The sequence below is a fragment of the Macrobrachium nipponense genome, chromosome 29 (genome assembly GCF_015104395.2).
Source record: "Macrobrachium nipponense isolate FS-2020 chromosome 29, ASM1510439v2, whole genome shotgun sequence".
Taxonomy (NCBI): domain Eukaryota; kingdom Metazoa; phylum Arthropoda; class Malacostraca; order Decapoda; family Palaemonidae; genus Macrobrachium; species Macrobrachium nipponense.
Window position 1 is genome coordinate 48,287,998 of NC_061092.1, and position 26,720 is coordinate 48,314,717.

Below are 26,720 nucleotides of genomic sequence, written 5' to 3' on the forward strand. Positions count from 1 at the left end.
CAAAATGAGAAGATGGAGTTGGCTGTGCAGTGGTGTGTGAGGGGGAATTGTATAAAAAAAAGTTACCAGACTCCTCATCCATATGAGGAGCAACAGCCATAGTTGATGCTTTAAATCTTGCATCTGATAAGAAATTGAAATCCACAGTAATATACAGTGACTGAAAAAGTCTTTTAGAAGCCCTAAAGAAGTTTAACCCTACCCATCCCTTAATTCAATAGGCCCAGAAATGGCTTTTTTTTTATCTTTCTTTTCGCCATAAATCAGTTAAGTTTTGTTGGGTTCCTGGGCACACTGGTATAGAAGGGAACGAACTGGCTGCTAGTGAAGCAAATGATGCTGCAAGATGTGATACCTTAACTGATAAGGTGCCACATTTGGATATGCATCCAATTATTAGAAGATGCATCTGTAAGAAATGGTAGCAGAGATGGACAACCCCTATTTTATCCACAAATAGGAAGTACACAAATATTAGAAAAGTATTGATTTTTGGAGTTCGGGTTTAAATCGCATCAAAAGATTTGAGATTTCAGTATATTAAGTAAAGATTTTTAGTCATTTTTATTTTATAAGGTATATATTTTTGAATATAGAATTTCGATTATGTATTTTTTATTGGTTTTATCTATCATCATTCTTCGTTTTTCTCCGTTCATATTTGAACTCTGGTATCATTCACGTATTCATAATTTATCATAGTAATTTATATATTTCATTTTCATTGGGGCACTGAATAATCCTGATGGGTTCTGGCGCTTGGTCTTTTAGACCTAAATTTCATAATCAATCAATAATCAATCAATAATACCTGTGTGGAATACATTAAGCTGGTTGAAGTAGTGGATTTTGATGATATTTATTTTGAGGTTATAGAGAAATGGACTAGAAAGAATGAAGCTTTAATGTATTAAATTTAGTTGGTCTAGGGGGATCCAAGATTGTCTGAGTATGGCGCTGTGAAGGCTGATCTCAGTTTATATGATGATGCAGCACTATATAAACAGAATTGTCATACCCACTCCATTGAGGTGTAAGGTATAATGGTATAGATGTCATAAAAGCAGAAGCTAGGAATTGGGTTTGGTGGCCTAAGACTGATCAAGATATTGCAGAGGTTACAAAGAATTGTCATAACTGTTATACTAATTACCAACCAAATCAAGCTCCTGTTCTTTTTTGGCCTTCACCTGGTATAGTGTGGTCTAGATTACACAGCGATTATGCTGGTCCGGTGGATAATGAGTATTTTCTTGTGATTATAGATGCTTTTTCCAAGTTTATGGATGTCCATGTTACTTCCTTAACGGCATCAAATGTTACTATCGAGTTGCTTAGGAAAACCTTTTCTAATTTTGGTATTCCAGATGAGATTCTAGCAGATAATGCTCCATATTTTGTTTCGGAGGCGATTAAGGCTTTTCATAAGAAAAATGGTGCAAGTCTTATGACTCCTGCATCATTTAACCCTTCCTCAAATGGATTAGCTGAGCGAGCTGTAAGAACTTTTAAAGAAGGCTGTAAAATGTTTAAGGGTGGATCTTTAAACGCAAGACTTTGTAGATTCTTGTACAACTATAGAAGTAGTTCACATTCTAGTGCTGGAAAGCCACCTGCTGAACTATTGTTTGGTCGTTCCTTTAAAACAACTATTGAATCAGTTAAGGTCCATTCTAAGAGAAATACAGATTTGGAAGTTTTGTCAAAGAAATTGTTCTCTCAGGAACCTCCTATGTATAATGTTGGAGATGCAGTGTTTGCAAAATATTTTAGAAAAGGAGAGTCCTAGGCTGAAGGAAAAATTTCAGAAGTTTTAGGAGTAAGAAATTATCTTGTGCAAGTTCATAATTTTGGAAATATGTTATGAAAGAGACACCATGACCGATTAATGCCTAGATGGTACTAGTAAACTTGTTAATCCAACCAGGATTCGTTCTCACATGTTTCTTTCAGTAGTGTAGATGGATCTTGTAACAATAATCTACCTGCAGCCTCAGAAGGTTGTGTAGAGTCCTCTACTCGTGATGTACCATGTAATGTTTAAATAAATGAGAATGATGAGTCACGTGTACCCCATACTCCAGTTTTATGGAGATCAAGCAGAGTTGTTAAACCCCCTGATAGATTGAATTTGTGAAGATTTCTTGATGCGTATTGTTTAGTTTTATGTCTTATCTTAGGAGAAGGAACTGTTGAGTATTAAGCCTTGCATGTAAGATGCACATGTCGAAACTCTGCTGTTCCACTGATGCACTGTGGGTTGTTGCAATCTGGCAGGATCGGGAAGAGATAGCCACGCTTAGGCTGGCCATATGTAGCATGACGACTTCCATTAAAACCAACGTTTTTAAAAGCTTTATCATTACCCTCGACTCCTCGACCAACACTTCACACTCGTTCTTACTTTATATCATGTGGCGTGTACATATTAATAATATTCTGATATCAAAATTAAATTGCCACTACATATGAGACATGCTAAAAAGTGAAAGCGGATCTACAGCTAGGAAGACATGTATCTGACTAGCACAAAATTAAGAATAAATAATTTCTATTATGCTTCATTTACCTGTGAAATGTTATCTCATTTTCTCATGAAGACTTGCTATTCCTATTTTGGCAACTATAAGTCACGCATCGTACCATTATTGTGATCATAATAGAAAAAAATCACAGTCGCACTATGACCTGTTCAATTTGTGTGGTTACCTGATCTTTCAAGATTATTGCATTGCTCTGCATTGACACCCTGGTGGAAGACCACGAATTATGTAGTACTACTGTTATGCAGATAGCATCTCCAGATATTTACCCGGTATGGTTATGACTCAGGCTGCCGGATATTGTAAAAAAAAAAAAAATGTGAATTACTGCTACTCAAAAAGTGTAAAAATTATCTACTTGGTATGTCAGGATGAATGATTCAAAAGCTTTCTAAGTTATCAATAATAATTTATTTACATAAAATATGTCCAAAGGACGATCTGGACTGTATAGCACAGCAAGTTACTTGCATCTTGGTATCCAGGACACAAACCTCCTATGTTCTGAAACAAAAGTTGTTAGTTAAAAAGAGTTTTTATTTCATCTGTAAATATATTACGGTTATTTACAATGATTACATAAAAGAACAAACAATGAATTAGGATTACCATGGACAAGAAATGTTAGGTTAATCCTACCCGGATTCATGGAAATTGTGAATAGTACATTGACGCGTTTATATCTAGGAGGATAGATACATAGAGACCACGCAACGGACCCTTGTGTGCACTGGATGTAAGGCAAGAATCTTTGGGAATGGGCGGGGCTTATCCAGCACTGTTATCCACTCAAAACATTAATGGCCCCCACCTTTGTTTGTAATGGGGGTTCATCTCCTATCCCTTTGTTTTGTATATTCTAATACCGGTTTGTTTTTGGCTTAAGTGAACTTGGGTTGACATTAATGAGTAAATGAGCTAGGCACTGAACGAAAAAATAATGCTTTGAATTGTTTTATATCATAAAGATCTAAAGAATATATTGTTCGTTAACAGACGAGGAGCTGAGTTGAGTAGAGTCACTGACTATTTCCCAACGCTATTAGCAAATTGTTATTTGAAGACTGTTTTAGAAATATAATTGTAAAAAAATGTAGGCTTTCATTTTAACCTTTACCTTATTTCCCTCTATCTTTTAAACAATATGAGAAAACAATAGTATGAGTGAACCCATAAGATATACTGATTAAAGCTTTAATATATTCAGCAGCCTTAGATATTAATGTATATCAATTTAAGTGAGAAAATACTACACAAATTATCCATGAGAACTTTCCCATGTTTGTCGTTGTAATTAAAAAAGCAGCAATTTACAATATGTATAATTTCCTAATATCATTTTGTGAAAATTGAAACATTAACTTACATTATTGGAAGATAACATAAGAAAATAATAGCAATGAACGTAATATTACAGATATCAACTATAATTTTTCCCTATTATGTTCAAAGATAAAAAATATATTAATCGATTTAGAGTAAAATAGACATGAATTATTGCACATTAAGAGAGATAAACGCAGTTCCTTTTGTATTGAGTCCCGTAAGAAAATTCCTTTTGGGTAGATAAGCCGTTGACCCCTCCCCTCACTTTGCTCATTTGGTCCGTTAGGAACTAGCTTCAACCACGAGCAGATACGCGGTCTCCCTATTATTCTTCCAAGGTTTATGGGCCTTTTATACTATTGTAAAATACGTTCACACACACACACACTCCCATATATATATATACACACACATATATATATATATATATATATATATATATATATATATATATATATATATATATATATTTATGATTTTAAATCACGAAGAATATATGTATATATATTATATATATATACATATATATATATATATATATATATATATATATATATATATATATATATATATGTCTTTAGAGCCTGATCCCAAGAAGTTAAATTAAATGCTGATGACTATTTTAATAAAATTACGTCCCTGTAAAGGTCATCAAATTCAAGAAAAATGGCCAGTCATGGTTTGATAATACATCTAAATAAACTTACTATGACAAACAGACCGAATTCAACATATGGAGCCGAAATCGTTCAAATGAAATATGACACCATTTTTTGTTGAGTCTCGGCGTGCTACCAATGGAACTCACTATACAGCCGAGAGAAAATACAATAATTCCTTGGGGAGAAAATGTGTAGGAATTACTCAGCTTTATCTGTGGTGGAGCAAATTGGCATTATCTATCTTTGGGCCAGGCTTGTCTTCCATTCTACCACTACTGACAGATGATGTTAGATTGGTTACTGGCCCTTGGGAAAAGTCTGAACTGCTTCATAGAGCTTTTGAAGCTAAGCAGTCAACTGAGAATGACCCTCTCCTGGATAGTTGTCATCCTGAACATATTCTTACAAAATCTGCATTTGCTCTCTAGGGATGTTAAGAAATTTCTAGATAATCTTGATAGCTGGGCTGCCTTTGTTTTTTTAATAAAAAGTTTCTAGTGTGTTGTCTCCCAAGATTAGTATATTCTACAGATTTTTATATAGATGTAATATCTTTGCAGATGAGTGCAAGCTTAGTAATACGGTGCTTGTTCCAAACAGTGGCATATTTGCAGACTGCATTTACTGCAGGCCAATCTCTGGTCTCCCTGCGTTTTCCGAAGTTGTTGAAAAACTTACTTATAAGCAAATGGAATCTAAAGGATTGTTAGCTGATTGTCAATATGCGTATAGGAAGTAGCCAGATCAGTTCATCTGTGTCGGAAGTAAACATCACTGTCTATGGGGTTCACTTCCGATCAAAAGTGGGCAGAGATCGTGGGCTTCTGCAACCAGCTGGCAATCTGCCTTTAAGGACCCCATAGGTACAGATCTGACTTGAGTAAACTGAGTCGAATTGGAGGACTGTGATAGAGGCAAAAAAAAAAAAAAAAAAAAAAAAAAAAAAAATAATAATAACTCGGATCTTTCATAGATAGTGACCCCAGCAAAGCACGGGGTCGTTATCAAGGGCTAATTATTTCTTTGGGGTTATCATCTTTATGATATTTAGTCTTTGTTTATGATTTTCCAGTCACCCCGAACGGACTTGTACTAAACCCGCCGCAGAAGTGGCCACTAACCGGGTTAAAACCCTTTGGGGTCACTATCTAGGAAAGATCCTTAATAACTACCGAGTGCTCTCGTCCGCCCTCCTAAGATTTCAGTGTTACTCACCCCATTCTCTCCCAAAGACCAGGTCAAAACAACTCAAACCCACCTTGTCTGTATTTTCATCATATACTACCCTTTTTACAGCTTCCATGAGCATCTGTAGTTTTCATCCATCAATTGAAAGTCACCCGAAAAAAATGTATGAGGCATACGTGGACCTGAAAAAATCTTGTGGTATGGATAGATGGGCAATGTAGTTCGTCAAAACAATTTCAGCCTTCTTTCTTTTTTCATCATTCAACATAAAAACATCACGTCTATAAAACGAGCTGGTTAACAGTTTCTTCATACATTCCTACCTTGGCATCCATAGGCATTCGAAGTCTCTTCACAAAATTTTGTACACACAACGCCATCTTCTTTGCTTTCTTATTTTGTAACTACTCTCTTTTTTTCAGCCTACCGTCATCAGTTATATTGACTCCCAAATACCTAAACTACTTCAAATCTCCTGAAATCCATGTCAGTTTTCATTACACTTACTTCCTGGTTTAGAGGACCCTCGTAACCTTAATATTGCTCTAATTTGCTCTGAACTTTCTCCTTTTGCAAAGAATTTCGAACTCTTTCACGAGTTTTTATAGTTTGTTTTATTTACCTCTAACTACCTACAAACATCAGCTATACCATACTCAGTTCATGACTTTTTTTCGTACCCTACAACTCGGCAAATATCTGTCTTGTGCATTACACCACTGCCTCTCTTCTGCAAGTCATAAAAATATTCACGGCATCAGTTTTCACACTCACACACATACGCACACACTCTATATATATATATATATATAATATATATAGTATATATATATATATATCTATATATACATATATATTATATATATATATATATAGTAATATTATATGTCATGTATGTATGTATGTATGTATGTATGTATGTATGTATACATATACATTTATACACGTGTATTTATTTGTTTAGTGGTATATAGCATGTTTATCGTGTTCTGATTTAACCTGTCCTTATAAGCATCATGAGGCAATCGCATAACTGAGAATCTCAACTTACTTTTTCCCAATGTAAAAATTTCTCGCGTCTTCGAAGGAATACTGGCAATGTGCATCCGTCGCGTACCACGTATGCAGGTCGCTCGTCTTGGTCTCATTGTCTGTGTGGAGACGCTTGCAGAGTTCGCACCAGGGAGTCAAAGCCCTCACCCATCTTGACGTGAAATGGTGGTACCGCTTCCACCTAAGGAGGCAAGCAACGGAGGAGCGATTAACTGCAGCATATCATTGCATTAGTGTTCGCGTTATTACCAAACTGTTCCGGTTATTGCTATGTTAAAAATTTAAGTATATCTTATTTTAACCAGACCACTGAGTTGATTGATAGCTCTCCTAGGGATGGCCCGAAGTATTAGATATTTTTACGTGGCTAGGAACCAGTTGGTTACCTGGCAACGGGACCTACGGTTTATTGTGGGATCCGAACCACATTATATCGAGAATTGAATTTCTATCACCAGAAATAAATTCCTCTGATTCCGCGTTGGTAGAGCCGAGAATCGAACTCCGGATCACCAGATTGGTAGGCGAGCGCGAAAACCCCTCATCCAACGAGGAACTAAAGGTTATTGCTATGACTTAGTTACTATAATAAGTAATCTTATTAGTACTAATATTAGCATTTCATTTTGAAGCACTCTAATGCATCCAAAAACAATGTATTTTGTTTGCAAGTGTCTTGTGGGAATTCACTTTCCCAATTTCTAGCAATTTCTTCAGTCTTTTTATGTTCTTAAGAGCAAAATCCTGACACAATGTACTACGTATTTTGCTCAACTGGGCACTCACCGAAAGTATTCGTTGTATGCTTTATCATCTTTGTCTAGTTTGAGGAGGAATTCTGCCAGTTCTTTCGCTGACCCGAAATCAAGAGCGTTGATATAGGAATGCGGCGGACCAAGAGCTGAGTAATTCCCAAAACCGTAAACCACAGGAACAACGTTAAATCTGTAAATGTAAAGACAATCGGTGTTAGGTTAAAAGTATTTTCTTTAACCCTGAAATCTTAAATGGGATCCGTATGAAGACACACGAGTTCCATCATATCTGGAATTGGAGAAAAGACCATTATAGGTGGTTCCTTGATGGCCACTGTAGGTGACGATGGGGCTTTTCAGGTTAATATCAAATTTAAGTTGTTAAATTATATTAAATCCTTGGAAAAGAGGATAAGCAGCAGAATCAGCGCCTTCCTTTGTTCATAAAGTAATTGTATACAGAAATTATCAGTTTATATATATACATACACACACACACACACACACACACACACACACACACACACATATATATATATATATATATAGATATATAATATATATAATATATATAAACGAGAACTGCAGAGATCTTTTGGTCTGAACGACCCTTTACTATAGGCAAGACTGATCAGAACAAAGAGAAACACAGTACAGGTAAGCATATACAAACTGACATTACAGGATTAACAAAAGGTCCAATTCCTGTTGGAATTTAGGAGAGAAAGATATGCTGAAGACTGGACAAATTAAATGGAATGTGCTGGAAGAGAGAACAAGGTTTCCCGAAGACTGGTATAAAGGTGAATACTGGAGAGATTAAAAGAAATGTGCAGGATGTGAAGAGAGCGAGACCTGCTGGAGACTGGAGGGTTTAAATGAAATTGGTTTGGAATGGAATATGCTGGAAGCAAAGAGAGCAAGACCTGCAGAATGTGGGACGGATTACATGGAATGGACTGGAAGTTGGGAGAATAAGACCTGTGCTGGAAGTGTGGAGAGTAATACTTCTGAATACAGTATAAATTAAATTGAATGGAACGAATGTCAGGATAACATGTCCTGCTGAATACTCGATGGGCCAAGCTGAAAGTGATGAGAGTAATACATGCTGAATACTGGACAGATTAAGTGGAATTTGTGGAAATGAAGAGAGCAAGACATAAATGCAGGAAGACTAGGCATCATGTACTGGAAGTTATAGGAGAGAAGAAAGATACAGAGAATGCAGATGTGCAGGGATTATGGAAAATGAGAATTGGAGAATGTCAGAAAGCTGAAGAGAAGAATATATATTTATAATATATTATATATATCTATTATATATATATATATATATATATATATATATATATATAAAAGAAAAAACAAGATGTCTTTTGGATGAAGATTCATACACACTTACAGAAATATTAAATCTATTGATATTCTGCTAAGAATTTTTATCCTTGATTCCGAGAATTATGGGTGGAATGTATACTTCTCTCTTTATACTGTGAACACCCATCTAATCTAAAAACGAGGATTACCGGTGTTTTTGCTGAAAGTGTTGGTGATTAGTGTTAATGAAGGGATGTGAAAATATGAAAAATTACAAATCTGCTGAATGGTAGAGTAACCGAGCAACCAAACAAGCAAAAAGGATCAATCATTACCTTAATGTGTTGAAAAATTTCTCGGTGACGTAGTCTTTACAGAGAGAGTTTTCAAAAGCCAGATAAAACTTGTATTCTCTCTCCACCATCTCGTAACAATAATCCGGTTGTTTGAGGGCGCATTCACCCCCGCAATCACAGCTCATTGTTCCACAGCGGCCGTAAATGTCCACCTGCATGAATTTTTGTAGCTCTTTGACGAACCTTCAAAGGACAAACGGATTCGTTTTAGAAAATATTTCCTTCAAGCATTTACGATTGATTTCGACAGCGATATTGCATCTGAGTAAAGAAAGAATCATGTAGTTATCTGCATTCAGTAACTGTTCTAACGAGACTGTTGCTCCAGTGACCGAGACGGTGACATGAGGGCTATTATTTTTGTGTGTGTGTGTGTGTGTGGGGGGGGGGGGGGGGCGCATGGTCAAAGTTTCATTCATGATTTCGTCACTGGGTTCTTATATCTTTAAACGATAACAGTGCTTGATTTGAATTCTGAGTGCCCTCTCACGGATTTTCCACATTCGGACTCTATTAATATCCTTCCGGGTATTTTTGTCTTTTCTTGCCTGGCAAATTTTTAAAGAAAGATGTAGTTTCTCAGACTTGGAAGATATATCTCTTCTGGCGCTTCTATTCTCGAATAAGATCAAGTGGGACAAACAAAAATCTTAGATTATACAAATTTGCCGATGAAATGTGGAAGAGTAAAGCCATTTTTGGGCTGGGGTTGGAAATTATTTGAGGGAACTTTGGAAAATTGTCTTCCTCTTGAGTTGCTTCTGAAAAGAAATGACAAGGAAACAAAAGAACAACGGAAGTGCAAAAGGTACTCGAGAGACCATATCAGTATGTTGTGACCCACTTCCCACTACATACATTGAAAAGGTGAATTTTAAATCGTCACGTTTTGCCATAAAATGATAGAGCCCATCCCAGCTTTGCTACTGTAAAACCAACTGTCAAGGAGGAAGAGTAAAAAATATTTATATTTGAGTTCAGAAGTTTTGTTAACTATGAGAGCTGTCTGGGAGTAAAAACCGATGGGGTGGGTAACTTTAAGCCCTATCTAGCTCTTGCAAAAACAAACAAGCAAACAAAACCGCAGGTGCTTCAGTATTATACCTTCGAGGCCAAAAGAGAATCAATATAATTTAAAAATTAAAGAAAAGAGGGAACCTATTTTAGTTTGTATTTTACAGTCATATTTTAGAATTTGACGGCAAAATCCTGCTGGAAGAATTGTAGTCGCCCACGACTGTAGTTTGGACGTCTGGATAGTCCCACGAAAGCGAACTGGCGTGGCTTCAGTTTTAATGTCAAACACTCAATGATAAAATGACAGACACAGACAAACGAACATGAACAAGCACACTTTTTTCGTCAGTACTAAATAATTGGAGCAAAGTATCCAAATGATCTTAAAAACAAAGTAAAGAAGAAGTCTCCCCTCTTTCTTGGCTAAGAGATTAAAAATAATAAATAAATGAATAAATAATAAAAAAGGCCATTGTGAGCTCTGGTAGAGCCTTTGTACCTACAGATGCCTCTTGCTGACAGCGTTACAGTTAGTGACGAACCAAGCGGCCAGTTTCGTCTTTTTCGATGTCGTGTTCTGGTAATCAATTTCTGGGAGCGGCTTCCGACGGCGGTACACGACGTCGTATCTGAAAACAAAACATGTTCTGGTTTGATTTCTCATGTAACGCCTAAGAATTCGGGTTGAAAGATGATGGCATTCGCATACAGCAGTCTCAGTCCCTTCTTGGGAATAGACTCGCCTTTTCTTTCCACAGCCATTGTTCTGATACGTTGGTCTCTATCTATGTATTTAGTTTTTTGCTTTAATTTGATATATTGGTTTCCTTTATCGTTTCGCGATACCTCACTGTTTCTTTTACGGATGTTCATTCTACTTTGTCGAATCTTTCTCACCTATTGTTAAACCCTTTCCTTGTCTGCTTCATATGAACAGGTGTGCCTTTGGAATGATAATAATTTATATTACAGTGAAGTTTTTCCTTGGGTTGCTCCTGCTTCTGCCCTTCCAAGGAAGTCTCTAAGGAATGCCCCCCCCCCCCCCCTCTCTCTCTCTCTCTTTCTCTCTCTCTCTCTCTCTCTCCGAAGACGAGGCCTTGCAAACGTGCCCGACTATTTCTGACTAATTAACACTGCCGTTTACGACCTAACCATTTTGCATATATTCTTCTTCACTCATATTCTGCTATGCCTTATATCTTTTTGATTCACTATTCCCAATTCTTTATGTTTCCTACAGATTAAGATAACCTTTGTATATCTTTCTCATAGATGTAAGTAGCCTCTGTTTCTATCTTCGTTTGATTAAATCACATTTTTATCCGGCTGCTCCATCGCTTTCTCACTCTAATAGAATCGTGACGAAGGCCCCTCTATGTACGTGGTCTAAGGTTCGGATCATATTCGGTACCATCAACTGCTGAATAGAGAGGAAATTGCAAAAAAAAAAAAAAAAAAAAAGAAAAAAAGTAAAGATTGCACAGTTTCTTTGGCGCAATTGAGTTTTCTGTTTGGTGGCGGCCTTAGACACGGCCCATAAAACCCTTAGCCGCGGCCCATGAAACTCAGCCACGGTCCAAAAAGTACGATAATGGCTCATTTTAACCTTAAATAGAATAAAAACGACTAAGGCAAGAGGGCTGCGATTTGGTATGTTTGATGATTGGAGGGTGGATGATCAACATACAAATTTGCTGTCCTTTAGCCTCAGTAGTTTTTAAGATTTGAAGGCGGACGGACAGACAAAGCCGGAACAGTAGTTTTCTTTTAATAAAAAGAAAACTACTGTTTTCTCAGTTTTAGAGAAATTTCTTATGAAGAAATTTTTAGAGACGAGTGTACTTCAGAGAAAATCTAGGGACATCTGACGAAAATCACCTAAACTCTTTGAAGATTTGTCATGAATTCTGGAGAAAAGTTTGGAACTAGCAGCTTATTCCGACGAAAATGAATGGCCAGATGAAGTATCCAACCCTTAGTAAAGTAGTTGGCTACTGCATGACACACCCAATTCAAATGCTTCTGTAGAAAGACCTTTTAGTCAAGTGCGATTCATTAAGACTGACATTGAAAATGCTTTGAAAAGTACTACTTAGTCTTGTTAGTCTGCTTCATATCAAAAATGGTCTAAAGGAAGCAGGAATATCGGCACATGAGTGATCTCTGGATGACAGTTTTAAATTTGCAATGAATGACATAAGAGCTGAATCATTAATGAATTAAAAATAATTTGGGTTTATTTGTGAAATGATTTTATTTACAATAAGATCAACGCGAAAATGAAGTGTTATTTTGTTTGATTGATTAATTTTTGGTCGGAGCCAGGCAGGAAGTGAAGTGTTAATTTGAGTTAATTGGACTTTGTTTACCCTAAGCCTACTCGTATAAGGTAGGCCCTATTAGCACTATTAAGGCCAAGAGGACGTAGGTACTCTATGTTTTTATGTTTTTGTCTTATATCACTACCACGAATTGGCAGAAAAGTTCTGTTATTCATAGATTTTTTTTCAATTCATAAATAAGTTTTTGGGTTTTATGATGAATGTCATGATAGGTATTAAAGGTAAATATTAATACATTATTATGCATTTATTTATAAGTTTTAACAACCATAATCAGTGTCTATGTTTGATTTATTATCTGGTGAAATATGAGGAGTTTTAGAGGAAAATTTCCAGGTGTCTAAAGAAATTCACAGAAAGAAAAGCGAGAACCCTGTCTTTTACAGAAAACCACAAAAATGCTGAGCAGTCTGCCGTGAGCGAAGGTGATCCCAAGACGATTTCTGTTGCACCGGCAACGAAAGTCTTTTTGAACTTTTTTCGGAAATATTTTCAGAAACTGGCATAAAGTGGATCTGATGTCACCGTTGAAAACAAGACAAGCCAATAACTTATGATCCGTGCCAAAAGAGCACTAGATAGAGTACAAGATTAAATAACAAATGAATTATAAAGGCCATCGAGTCTTACCACTGAGCGTCTTCCTCACCCGTGTCTTCTGTCTCTTCACAGGTCTCGCCAAAGTCTAAAGAGAGGTAGTGTGTAGATCTTGGGAAACGCCCATTTTCAAGCACTGTCGCCCAGGAAGGGAAGGATACCGGTGCGAGTGATTGTTACTGTTTGAAACACTCCAGGCTTCCGTTGATCAAGTATAAATTTGATGCATGATTTTCTTTGGTGGATCCTGACTCTTCTATGCTTATCCACATTCTCCTGGACTGAGGAGGTTACTATAGATTTTACACTTTGGGAGATAAGAAATTTTGCCATGATAGAGAGAGAGAGAGAGAGAGAGAGAGAGAGAGAGAGAGAGAGAGAGAGAGAGAGAGAGAGAGAGAGAGAGAGAGAGAGAGAGAGAGAAATTAGACTTACGGGTAAGGGAAATCGGAGTCGAGTACGTATGAGAAGGTCCAGTTGAATAAACCATGATAATGACGGAGGTCCCCGAAGAGGTATGATGGTGATTCTATATTCCAGTATACCCATCGGGTGTGCGGTGACCTTTTACGGGAGAGGAGAGAGAGAGAGAGAAAAAAAAAAGAAAATGGATGAACTCTTATCAAAACAAAGCTGATGAAAATAAACAAGATGTAAAATAATGTCAGCATCCCTACTTCGTTTATATAAAATACCAATGAAACTTTTAACAAAATTATATCAGTTTGTCCACAATTCTTAATGCAATCACAGACGAATAATCTCTGTCATAGCTCTTAGCGCTTGCATAAGCCATTAGAAAACACAAAAAAAGATAAAAAGTAACAAGAGGGTCTCTCCCTTTCTTTCTTCTTCTTTCGCAAAGTGTTTCATCTCTGTTCCCTCTTGAAATAAACCTGCGTCCTCTACTCAGCTGTAGTTTTTAAGCTGACGATATTGTAACGATTACTGGGTATATTTTGCTACATGCATCAGTCTCTTTAACCATTAATTTTTTTGCTTTTCTGTAAAAGTCCACTGCTTATGGTTTCTTTATCAGATCCGGTCTTTCACTTTGTATTCCACTTAACTCGTCAGATCCTGAATATCACAACGATTCATATAGAGGAATTCTGTTTCTAATTATAATCATCATAGACAAAGAGAATATTGAGGAAAGGGTAGACTCATATATCAGTTCTTCGTGGCTGCCACAATTCATGACCAACATCTACATCACTGATCAGTGTAAGAGGTGAATTTGCTTCAGCAACCAACTTTGCAACTTACTAAAATCACCTTTACAGTATGTTGAGAGTCTTGTGTTCTCACTCTGTTAAACCCGAAATACATCCTGTTGTTACATTGTTACCAGCACAATTATCACAAAGCTGCATGACTTCGCAGTAGAAGCTTGTCAGCACATTATGCTTGTCGTGTATGTGCATACCCAGCTTAATAGAACTAATGCCTTTATCAAGAACGGCCTTTAAAATTTCAAGATTACATTTTAGACTGAAGATGATGGCTTCTTTAACTAATGCACCAGCCACATCGTATTCTCATTATTCATTTTACAAATCATAGTTCTTCATTTTAATTTCCAGCTCTTTTCTCGCTTCAGAGTCTTCGACCATATTGCGTATCACGATCGCTGTATTATCTCCATTGCCTCCATCAGGTAGTTCTGCAACAACATTATTATTGGAAGCAGACCTCGTATCAATAACTAGAATATCCTCAAGGGCATTAGCAACCTTACTTTTCTTCTCCTTAGTGATATAACCTGAAGCCGTTGTAGACTTTATTACCAATAAATTCTTTTCCTTAACTTTACCCTTCTTGGCAGCAGTAATTTAGTCTTTTTCTATAAGCATATCAGTTTTCAAGTCAACTTCTCATAATTCTGTTTTATGGTAAATAAGGGTCAACTTTCTAGAGCAGATTTACCACGTCACCAGCTACATTTTTTCACAAATATTTTCAAGTTCAGCAATCGTGCCATTTTACTCAGCAATTTCGTTATCTTGTAAACGGGCAACTTTTTTTCTTTGGTGGGTGAATGAAGTGGGTGACTGTAGTATCAAGAAATACCTGAAGGAGAAACAACTGCCACTGAAGTCACTTCGTGTTCTGCCTAATGTGTCGGCTTATACTTCAGGCTTGGAGGTCAAGCTGCTGCACGAGTTTAATTTTGTAACAGTGAGGTTCTTGACCCTTAACACAACTCAGCTCATGAACCAACAGGTCATCTCTAATTTCAAGAAACTACACCAATGCAATTTTCCAGAGGTGCTTAGGAATGACTTCTGATACAAAGCTCTGAAAGAATCATGGAAGAACCATTTTAATGCCCTCCACTGCATATGCCTTTAAAGACAAAGTCAGGGCGGCTATCTCTTTCAGGATCATGAACTTTGCTTGGAGGAAAGTGTGGCCAGATGCTGTGACAGAAAAGGACTTTAAGGGCTTTAAGGCTTATCCCACAAGTCACCAGGTCATCTCTAATTTCAAGAAACTACATCAAAGTAATATTCCAGAGGTGCTTTGGAATGACTTTTGATGCAAAGCTGACCTGACCTTTACAAAATCCTGGCAGAACCACGTTAATGTTCTCCACTGTACTATATGCCTTATGGACAAGCCAAGGTGGATATCTCTCACAGGATCCTGAACTTTGCTTGGAGGAAATTGTGGCCAGCTGCTGTAACAGAATAGGACTTTGAAGGCTTGAGGTATTGCTGTTGTGGAGGGTATTGTATCTGGGCATGTCCATGGCTCAGAGATCAGTGATGATGCTGTGGAACAGTTAGTAGAGGAGCACAAAACAGAGGGAGCAGTAACACACAGCAGCTGAGGAACTGTCTTCAGAGGAGGTGGCAGGGAGGAAGGCTGTCTCTCGTTCATTAAGAAAAGAAAATGGAAGTAGTGCAAAGTTTCTATGTAAAATGTTACCTATAAAAGCTGTAGCAAACTGTATTGAACCTGCTGAATGACTAAGTAATTTCTCACTTCGGGAACATTTTAAAACATGGCAGAAAAAGAAAACAACACCTAGACTTGTTAAATTTGAATGAAAATGCCTTTATTTTCCGTATAATTTAGAGTCTGGATCCGAGTACTGAGATGATTCGGCATTTTAATAGTCTTTTGGAATGGATTAAGTCTGAGTACTGAGGTGCCATTGTATATCTGTATAATGCTGAATGACAGAAATAATGCATTCGTTTACAATGTTAACAGTTTTTTTCTTCACCTATATACCTAGTCTAGGGTATTTTTTCTCTTGAAAATATAGACAAATTATCAAAACATCTCACCTTACTTTTGGCAGAGATCTATCCTCAGATCTAAAGTGCCAAATAAGAGCGTCAATCTCATCATGCTTGAACAGCCCACGATCTGATGTTGTGAAGCAAGTGTTGATGGGACACTTACCGAGGATGAAAGGCGCCTGACCAAAGCCAATATCGAAATGCTTGGCCCTGCCTTGCTCTACTACCATCTGTAAAGGAGTACTTAATAGGATGAAAGTAGTCCTCTCTACAAATAAAACATAATTTGAAAACTTTTGTTTAACAGTCTGTGTAACTATATTGAACTATATTGGTGCTCCTTCTTCTTACAACCCATAAAATGATTTATGTAGTTTCAATTAGCACATAGAAATACTTGTAGTTCACAAACTGACTGATAGGTTTGTCCAATGCATTCATCAAAATCATTCCTTTTTGTAACCTATGTAGACATCGTACAAGTACATTGCATTAAAATTCCACTTGGGGGTTAGATTAAAACGTTGCAAAGCCGATAGAAGTGGTGGATGGAAGAAGTTAGAGAGAGGACAGATGTAAGAGCAAAGCTGTGGGACATAAAAGAGACATAGGAAGTGGGGATTAGCTATTTTTGTGGATGACGACACTGATAGGAACAGTGAGAGAAAAAAAGTTTGTCAGAAATGTTAGATGGATAGGGGTGTGAGCACAAATTAATGTTAAGTTGGTAAATGGAAGGCAGTTAAGCAAGAATGTTAATTTTGATGGTGGAAGAATGTAGTGGTTGATTCATATGGATTGTCAAAGTATAATTTGTGTGCTTATTACTTTTCCTTTTATATAGTTCCCATAATATTGTTTCCTGTTGCAGTTTTGAGAAATTGGTAAGGTATATAATTTTCTCTTAAGGTCAGAACTATTGAAACTGTACATTAATTTCACACATAAGTTTATGTTGACGAAATGTTTGTTGATTATGACAGTAGAATTTTGGTAATTTTCATTTTTTCATTTTCTTTCTAACTTTCTTACTTTCCTCCATACAGCAGATAGTGGTGTTTTTATTTACTGAGATGAAAAATGACAACGACTGTATGACAGAACTGAGCTCTACATTTCTTATGATTATGTTTTCTTCTGTAAAGTATCTAAAGGATCGAGTCAAAGCTCTTTTTGTAGCTTGATGCTAGGTAGTGAGTTCAGATGACCACCAAGGAACTGGTCTTCATCAGAATAGACGTAGTTCTGGGGACGAAATAAATTCCTGCTGTATGAAGTTTTATTGAACAAGTCAATGCATGTCTGCACTTTGGAGCTCGTTTGCATTGCCTTCGATAACTATTAGCTCTTAGAAAGGTTCCTTGTCTGCTTTTTCAAGGTCTCACTGTGGTGATCTCTGAATGTGTAAACTCTGGTTGGCATTAATTATTAATTAGTGGTGCATAGTCACTTGTGTGTCAGTCATATTGCATTCTATATTCAAGGTCAATAAGGCACTTAGAACTTGCAATGGAAAGGCTAATCCATAACACAGAACCTGTCTAAACATGACAATGTGTGGGCTTTTATATATTGTAGAGTCCAACCTCCTCACTTTCTATAAGTTACGATAGAAGATTGCCCTTTCTTCTGGCTATAACATCACCCCACAGAGTATGTCTGCTATTCAAATCCCCAAGTAACATGAATGGCTGAGAGAGGTGATGAATCATGATAACAATATTATCATACAGAATAGGTGACAAATATAAAGAACAAATGGTGCAACTTCTCCATACATCAGTTTTCAAAGCTACCACTGCAAAGGGGTAGTACATAGAGTAAAAGGTATTTGGGGAATGTCTCAATGGACAGAGAGGAGACTTACGCTGTGCTTCCCCAATTGCCGATCAATAAGGAGTTCTATAAGTGAAATATTTGCTAGTGAAGTGAGTGCTCCAGAAGAAAGGAAGTAATACTGACTATCTGGCCTTCCAAATGTTACATCTGATACAGCAAAGTAGAAATCCATAGACACAAGGTCAATTGTAATAGGATCACCGTGGATAAAACGAAGCTGATGAAAATCTAAGATACAACACCACCAATGACCAAAATGCGAATGAGATAATTTCATGTTGACACATTAATACAGGAAGTTTGTAAATTATGCACGTCTTGCAGCATCACCTTTGACTAACCTTGAAGAAGAGACAACTGAACTAGGTGGGGTAGAAGGAGTCTCAACAAAAGGCATTAAAGAACTGATGCAGGCTTTAGGAAATGAACCAATACTATGATTACCAGAGTTAAATAAGACTTCCATCTTAAGGATAACTGCTTAAATGAAGACCTAGGAGGCACACTAATGCAAGAGTTTGGGATGGTGTACTTCTAGTTACAACTACTGGACTTAAGTGGGGGTGTGTGTTATCGAAGCATAATTTATGAAAAGATTTTTTCTTTGTACAGTTTCTCTATCACTGTTTTCTGTCCTAGTTTTGAGAGATTGATAAGTTGCATAATTATCGCTTAAGTCCCAGAATGATTGACATAGTGTATGTTGATTTTATGCCCAAGTTAGGTCAAAGAAATGTTTTATGATCAAGACACCAGTAGAATTTTGTTAATTTCCATCTATGTTTAAAAGAATGGTAATTACAATTTTCTCAGAGTTGACCGGGACTATGTAACATCAACATAATGTGTTGAGCTGAGTATGAGTATATGTATATTATGACTAAAAAGTAAGAGATAGAGAGGAAAGAGAAAGAAGAGACAGACGAAGGGAAACCCTGACATCCTCCCATTCGTCTCAAGCAAAAATAAAAGTTCAGTCTTTCAGTTCAGAGGAATTTATTTTGATTTTATCTGGAAGAGAGCAGCAGCTCTAAGGAAAAGACTCTCTGTAAACTAGTGTCAAACACCATCTACAAATTACATTTGGCCAAAGTGGAAATCATTTTGTGCAGGCAGTGAATAAAATTTCATATTTGAAAGCCACAGGCTACTGCTATCATAGAGCCTCCTTTTGCACACTGTGTGATGTTCAGTGCAATTAAAAAAAAGATTAGAACTACTGAAATGAATTTATTGCATAATATACGTGTAGTAAAAAGAACTGAATGAGTGAAGATATGTAAATCGGTGAAAAGGTTAATATCAGTGAAAAGTGTTTTGAGATGGTTTGATTATTTGGAAATATTAGTGTATGATCAAAGTTTTGGGAGGAAAGATAAGAGGACAACCTGATAAGTGCTGGGCTGATGGTTTGCCACAGATTTTGGGATGGAAAGGCCTCAACATTTATGAAGTGACAGTAAGCATTGTAAGTAGGGGTGAACTGCACAGTGTATGAAAGTGTTTGGCATACTGCTAATGAGCACTCTGGATAATGTCGTGAAATTTTCTCATGAGCCACCTATTACTAGGGAAAGCAGTTTATTACTGAATGATAATGAATATCAGTGTCTGAGTTTGTATGGACATATTAATTGTAATATATTATACACGAATGAACAGTCTAAAAATGCAAATACTTCCTAAATTCTCTTACCTCATTCCAAAACAGTATTTTCTTAAGCTTAGGATCTATAGAACCTTTTGCCACGGGTTTCTCAACGTATATATCCTTTGGAGGATCTTGTAACTGGGCAGCAATCTTGTTCTGGAATGGAAGTTTGGAGTCACCAGGACCTCGAAGGGGTAGAGAAGAACTATCTTCAGGTGCCGAACTTGTGACAAACGAATTAGCACTGTGTGAAGAATATGCAAACTGTACACTTATCCATCTATTTCAAGAATTTGCAAGCATGTTGGGGACGGAGTCTAAGAATGTTTTTTGATTCACTATAATTGTATTTCAAAGGAACAATGAACTGAAACATTCATAAGGAATGGTGCCAAAAGAGTTATAGACTCCAGATTCTCAGCAAGAATGTACTGTTTAGTTTTAACTGTTTTTACTTTATTAAGAGCAAATGCTAGTACATATTACTATAAACTAATTTGAGTTTTAATGTTCACAAATTATATATTTATCCTTGAAAATGCAACTTGGAATTCGTCGTAATGAGGATGCCTTCCCCAAGTACTTCCTTCATAATATATATACACAATTATATATATACGATATATATATATATATATATATATACACAAACCCCCAACACACAAACATAATTATATTATTTATATATAAGATATATCTATATATAAATATATATATATATATATATTATATACACACACACACTATATTTATTATATTATATTATATATATATAATATATGTGTGTGTATATATATATATGTGTATATATATATATATATATATATATATATATATACACACATTATATATATATTACACACACACACACATATTATATATATATATATTATATATATATATATATATATATATATAATATATATAACCAGCGACATTGTATATTTTGGAAATTCATAACTACCCATATAATACTAATTGTCAGGTTGAAAATTTTGTGAAAGCTATGTTATTATTATTATTATTATTATTATTATTATTATTATTATTATTATTATTATTATTATTATTATTATTATTATTATTATTATTATTAAGCGGTTTCGATAAATAAACGTGCATCAAATACCTGTCTTGAGTACTTTCTTGACTGTTTTTCCCAAAGACTCGAAGATTGTGGAACTTGTGGTTGGTTGTTGTTAAGTAGATGAATGCACATCCTATGAGGACCCACACGACGATTGAACATCTTCTCTGAGGAAAAAAGTGATAGAGTCAATATTAAGTGAATACAGAGCGAGAAAACTAGTGAGAAAATGAATAGAAATAAATCATTACGAACACGGAAACAAGTGAAAAATGAAATCATGATACAAACAAGGAAAGAGCGAAGGAGAACGAAATTAATATAGGTAAGCCAATCAGTGAAAGAATGGTAAGGTGTCAGAATCAAATGAATATAAATCAAGGTAGAGAAAACAGGGCAATGATTCCTAACAAGACTGAATCCTTAGGGATAACAGTGAAATAAGAATGAAACTAATATGGGCAAGGACACCTACGGGAAAATTTCAGTCCAGTTTAAAGGTATTCAGAAAAAATGGTGACAACTGGAGTGAATAAAGAACAAGGCAGCTAGAAGAAAAGGCAGCGAGTGAAAAGGACATCAATGTACAGGATGCTGAAATGAAACATTAGAATGATGAAGGTAAGGAATCCAGTGGAGATGGTCACCTAATTCAAAGTAAAATATAGTCTGGATAAGTAATTGAGTTTGTGAAAAAATTATTGATGAGAGGAAAGCTTAAATTAATACAAACAAGGAAACCAGGAAATATATTCTAATTTGAGTAAAAAAAAGATTTTGGAAACAATCTGACTAAAATTAAATGGATAGAATCAAAGAAAAAGTTTTGAAAAATTGCAAATAGAATCTAAGTTAAATGGATGAAGGCAAAGATTCTGATGAAAAAATTATAACTTAAGGAAAAATATTACATGAACTAGGACAAAGAAGCTAATAAAAATCCCAGTTGTCTGGCGAGAGTCAAGGCCACAATCACTGGATAAAATTTGGAAATCGAAACCGCAGTTGAAGTAATTTTTTTTCAGTGCTGGTATTGACTCATGCAATCTGAAACGCCCAGCCTAACCTACACACTGTGCTCCGTAAGCCCTTTTCTGGCCTCCTTTTCTTCTCATATTCCAATATTGAAAGCAATGCCCAGTGTTTGTTGTAGATTTTCACCAGAGGTACATTTTGATGTCTTTGGTTTCTGCTTCAATAATTTTCTAAGGAATGTTACATTATAAACGACCACACATACTTCTCAGAAGTTGTTCTAAGATTGAGGGCCTTATGAAGGGTCTATGTACAAATCACTGAGCAAATGATATACTAAATGCACATGGAAATAAACAAAACACATGTGTCAAATGTTGAAATGTTGAAGTGTTTAGGGCTGTTAAGATGAAAGGGTCATTTGAACTGTTTTAGAGCCTGAAAAATGTAGGAAGATGAGCTATTAACATCTCTCACGAACTATAACCCTCTGAATTGTGAGTCACTTTATAGAATCATATGGACTAAAAGCCTTACACTTCGCCTGAGATAAAGTGGTGTCCTAAACTGTGCACAGATCTTATGGAATGGAATCACTTGAACTGTCTAATTCGTCAGTACTCAGTTTCTATTATCCATGAAAAGAAATACAAAACCACCTATAATGGGGATCTCTTGTTTTCTTCTGAAGAATAGTGATAGTGGAAGATTATAGATTTTTCTCATTAGAAGCGCACTCAATGAATTAATTCGTCATAAAACCAAACTAAATTATTAGTATTTTGAATGAGAATTAGGTAAAACATACAGACCTGTTGTGACTATTGCCATTATTCTTTATCAACATTTGCTATAAACTGGCCACTCTCTTGCATAAATATACTCGAACTTACATGTATACGCGCACACACACACACATACATATATATATATATATATATATATATATATATATATATATATATATATATATATATATATATATATATATATGTATATGAATATATAAAGGTCTTTATTTATATATTCATCACATTCCATATTATCGTGATTAAGTTTTACACAAACACACACACACACACACACAAACATCTGCTCACACATATTCATGAGTTCATGCATGAGTTGAGTAGGCTTTGGGGCTTTGAAGTTTAACCATTCTAGAACCCAAACGATAATAGTCGATCCAGAACGCTTTCACCTATATATCCCGATATACATTTAGATGACGCTCTTTTAAATGTCTGTGGCTTTTAAGATTTTCTCTCACATCTATTTAGTTATCATCTTTTCCTGAACTTGTCTCCATCTGCAGGACGATTTCCCATTGGGACCTATTGAGGTTTATAGCTTGCTGGCTCTATTCATAAGGGTTTTCAGCAGAGAGAAAACGCGAGATTTCTGTATCAACTAAAGTTTGCAAAGGCTGAACAATCCCCAAAAAGGTGCGTGCGGCCAGCAACCATCATTTGGTCTAACTCTCTCAAAAGTTAATTTCCTTTCACGAACCGTGAGACCAGGCTTTCATAAAAACATACATCAAACTCTAAAGGAACATATACAATTGAGAGTAAGTTATATAATGATGGATTCTGGAAGTTTTCACGGAAAGACATCTTTTGATCTTGCAATTTCTGAACTGCTGGTCTAATTTATCGTGTTGGGTTTTCACTTAATTAAATGGATGAATATTGCATTGGATGCTTGATCACTTTTGACAGAATACTTATGTTGTTTAATTCTTACTTCTTTTAGAATCTGCCATTATACAACTTACTTCCAATTGTAATTTTAGTCTTAGTTCTGGCTTGTATTATTTGGACCCTTGTTTAAGTAAAATGTTTAAGAATGACCTTAAAGATAAAATCACTGACTTAATTACAAATTAATTACCTTATAGGTATTTTCTTTGTATCTATATGTTAAATATTTTTTGTGGGAAAATGTTTACTTTGTGAAAAAACTGTTTTTGTTTACCAAAATGAGATTTATTGAATTGTACTTTTATAACATATTTTTCTTTGTGTGGTCAGTCACCGCCCTGTATGATCTTTTCATTGTCTTGTTCCTGCTTCTGAGCAGTTGGACCTAATCTTGTGTAAACCACTGAAATTGTACCCTTGTTTTGGGTAGGTCATCTATTTCTGTAGTTGTGTTGGATTCCCGGTAAATATATTCCTTTATAATCCCTATCTGTCATTCATACGAGCTTTCTTTGGAAACTTACTTTCATATTTGTACCATCTGCTTAGTAGAGGACGAGAGTCGAAAGGCCTTGCAGCAGGACTCCATTGTTTCACTTTCCTTGGTGGCTTTTGCCTTTATTTATATACTCATCACGTTCCAAATTTCAAATTTTCGTGATTCAGTTATACACACACACATACACATGCACACACACACCCATATATATATATATATATATATATATATATATATATATATATATATATATATATATATATATATATATATATATATATATATATATATATATAATATATATACGTTTATACAGTTGTTAGTTGAATATGTGACTTTGAGAACAGATATTATTAAACTGATCAGTAGATTGGAAAAATGTAGCAAATTACACAAACGCACGGACACACACAAACGCGCGCGTGTGTGTGTGTGTGTGTGTGTGTGCGTGCGTTTGTGTTATTTGCCACATTTTTCCAATCTACTGATCAGTTTAATGATTTCTATACTCAAAGTCACATATTCAACTAAAAACTGCATATATATATATACATACATATATACATATATATATATATATATATAGATATATATATATATATATATATATATATAGATAGATAATATATATCTATATATATATATATATACTATATATATATATATATATATATATATATATATATATATATATATATATCTATATCTATATATATATATATATATATATATATATATATATACTATATACTATATATATATATATATATATTATATATATATATATATATATATACAGATACGTATTTATGCATATATAAAAATGGCCAAATTTTTCACATAATTTCATAATGTTTACGAATAGTCACATATTCAGCTAAAATGAATTGTAAATAAAAATGGTTACTAATGAACGTCTCTCACCACTTTGTAGAACTCACATGAAATCTGAAGACTTCCATGGCACCGAACTTCCTACTGCTCTTTCATTGACAGCTTTCCCTAAAATACCACAGGTGACGGTTTTCGTTCAATGAAGAAGGGGTGTGATGGTGGTTACAGGGGGAAGACCATGTGATTCTCGTTTACCCCAGTGATTACCGGATCCCTGCGGTTTTTCTGATAGCGGTATACCATGGTAAGGATGGCTGAAAACGGTTTTATTTCCCGTTCTTTTTTTTTGTCATCATTACTCAAGAAAGTAGAATACATGAATATAATTTTAATGAAAGCAATCTTGTTATTGGTTTCAGATTTTCATTCTTTCTTAATAATAAAATTTTTATTGTTTATTCTACATTTTAACCACTGTTTAATGCAAAAAAAAAAGAAGAAGAAAAATTAGCAATATATTACCGTATGGGGAAGTTAGATAATTAAAAGGCAGGGAAGTGGTTCGAAAGTCTTTGTTATCATTTACTCGTCTCCTCCCGAGGTGACTCCTTTTAATTCAAAGATACTGCTGCTATCCGACACCTGGTGAATAATGTTAACAACTGTGCGGTGGCTAATCCAGATAACAGGTAATACTTGTCTGAGGGTTATGCGATGCAATGGTATCACACCTGTTGGTTGGTATGGTACATCATTTTGTGTTGTTTCAGAACTCAATACTGGGGCGGTTAAATTTGACCCTGTTGAGAGTAAGGACAAGCAGAAGCACAAACAAAAGGCAGGCCATGCTATTTTAGTGGAAGAACCAAGGGAGGTGACTGTTATCATTATTTGTGAAGATATCAACATACCCGAGTTGGATGACTACAGTGAAAATTGTAAATTGAAGCTGGGAGCATGGAGATCGTAGAGGCAGAGGAGACACTTTAAGTTATCTGTTGGTGGAGGTTATAGGATGGGTCTCTACACTAACTGGAGAATAGGAGAATTACATTTATGTGCATAGATATCCCTAACTTATGACCTTTTCTTGGAAACATTCCAGTTGTAAAGGACCAAGAAGTTATTAAACTTGAGGCTTATATGGTCGAGAAAGCTGAAGGGACACATGACTAAAAGTATAAGCCTCAGGAAAATGATGCAGAAATAGCTCTGGCTGAACAAATGGCTCATGTCTTTATATGAGCCATATGACCAGAGCCTCAGTATGGCGACAGAAATGTAGCATTGCGCCACTGGCAGTAGCTTCTTGCATTCAACCTGTAGGAGCAGAACAGCCAGCTGAAGGATTCTAGTCAACCCAAGCAGTGAGCAAAGGAACTTACAGGTTAAAAATTATTGATGGCATATTATATCGTGCCTTCCAGGCCAGGATGGCTAGAGAAGTACGATATATCCTAGTGCCAGAGATACATTTTACCCAAATAATGACGTCCTCCCCTGAGTCCGTAGTCGGTGGTCATTTTGGCGTTAAGAAAACTGTTGATCATACAACCAACAATCTTCTCTCATTAAACCACCATCGATAATATTACTGTCGATTAAGTACCTGTGCAACTCAGCAACTTCCATTTCTCCTCTTAGCAATGACTGGTTCTTCTTCGTTTTCTATTACATTTATAGTCACAATTCACTGCTTCCTTTCCAACTAAACAATAT

At 35.6% G+C, this 26,720-nt stretch overlaps 1 protein-coding gene across 1 annotated transcript; it reads right to left on the reverse strand.

Moving 5' to 3' along the window:
- Positions 1-2,931: 2,931 nt before the first annotated feature.
- On the reverse strand, positions 2,932-25,239 carry LOC135206271 (alpha-(1,3)-fucosyltransferase C-like). The gene is made up of 10 exons (XM_064237689.1): positions 25,109-25,239; positions 21,033-21,157; positions 19,949-20,147; positions 16,459-16,643; positions 13,595-13,723; positions 10,724-10,849; positions 9,183-9,386; positions 7,559-7,717; positions 6,771-6,953; positions 2,932-3,047 (listed from the first exon to the last, which is right to left on the reverse strand). The coding sequence occupies exons 1-10, from the start codon at positions 25,127-25,129 to the stop codon at positions 3,041-3,043; spliced, it is 1,338 nt and encodes a 445-aa protein (XP_064093759.1). The 5' UTR covers positions 25,130-25,239; the 3' UTR covers positions 2,932-3,040.
- Between the last annotated feature and the right edge of the window lie 1,481 nt (positions 25,240-26,720).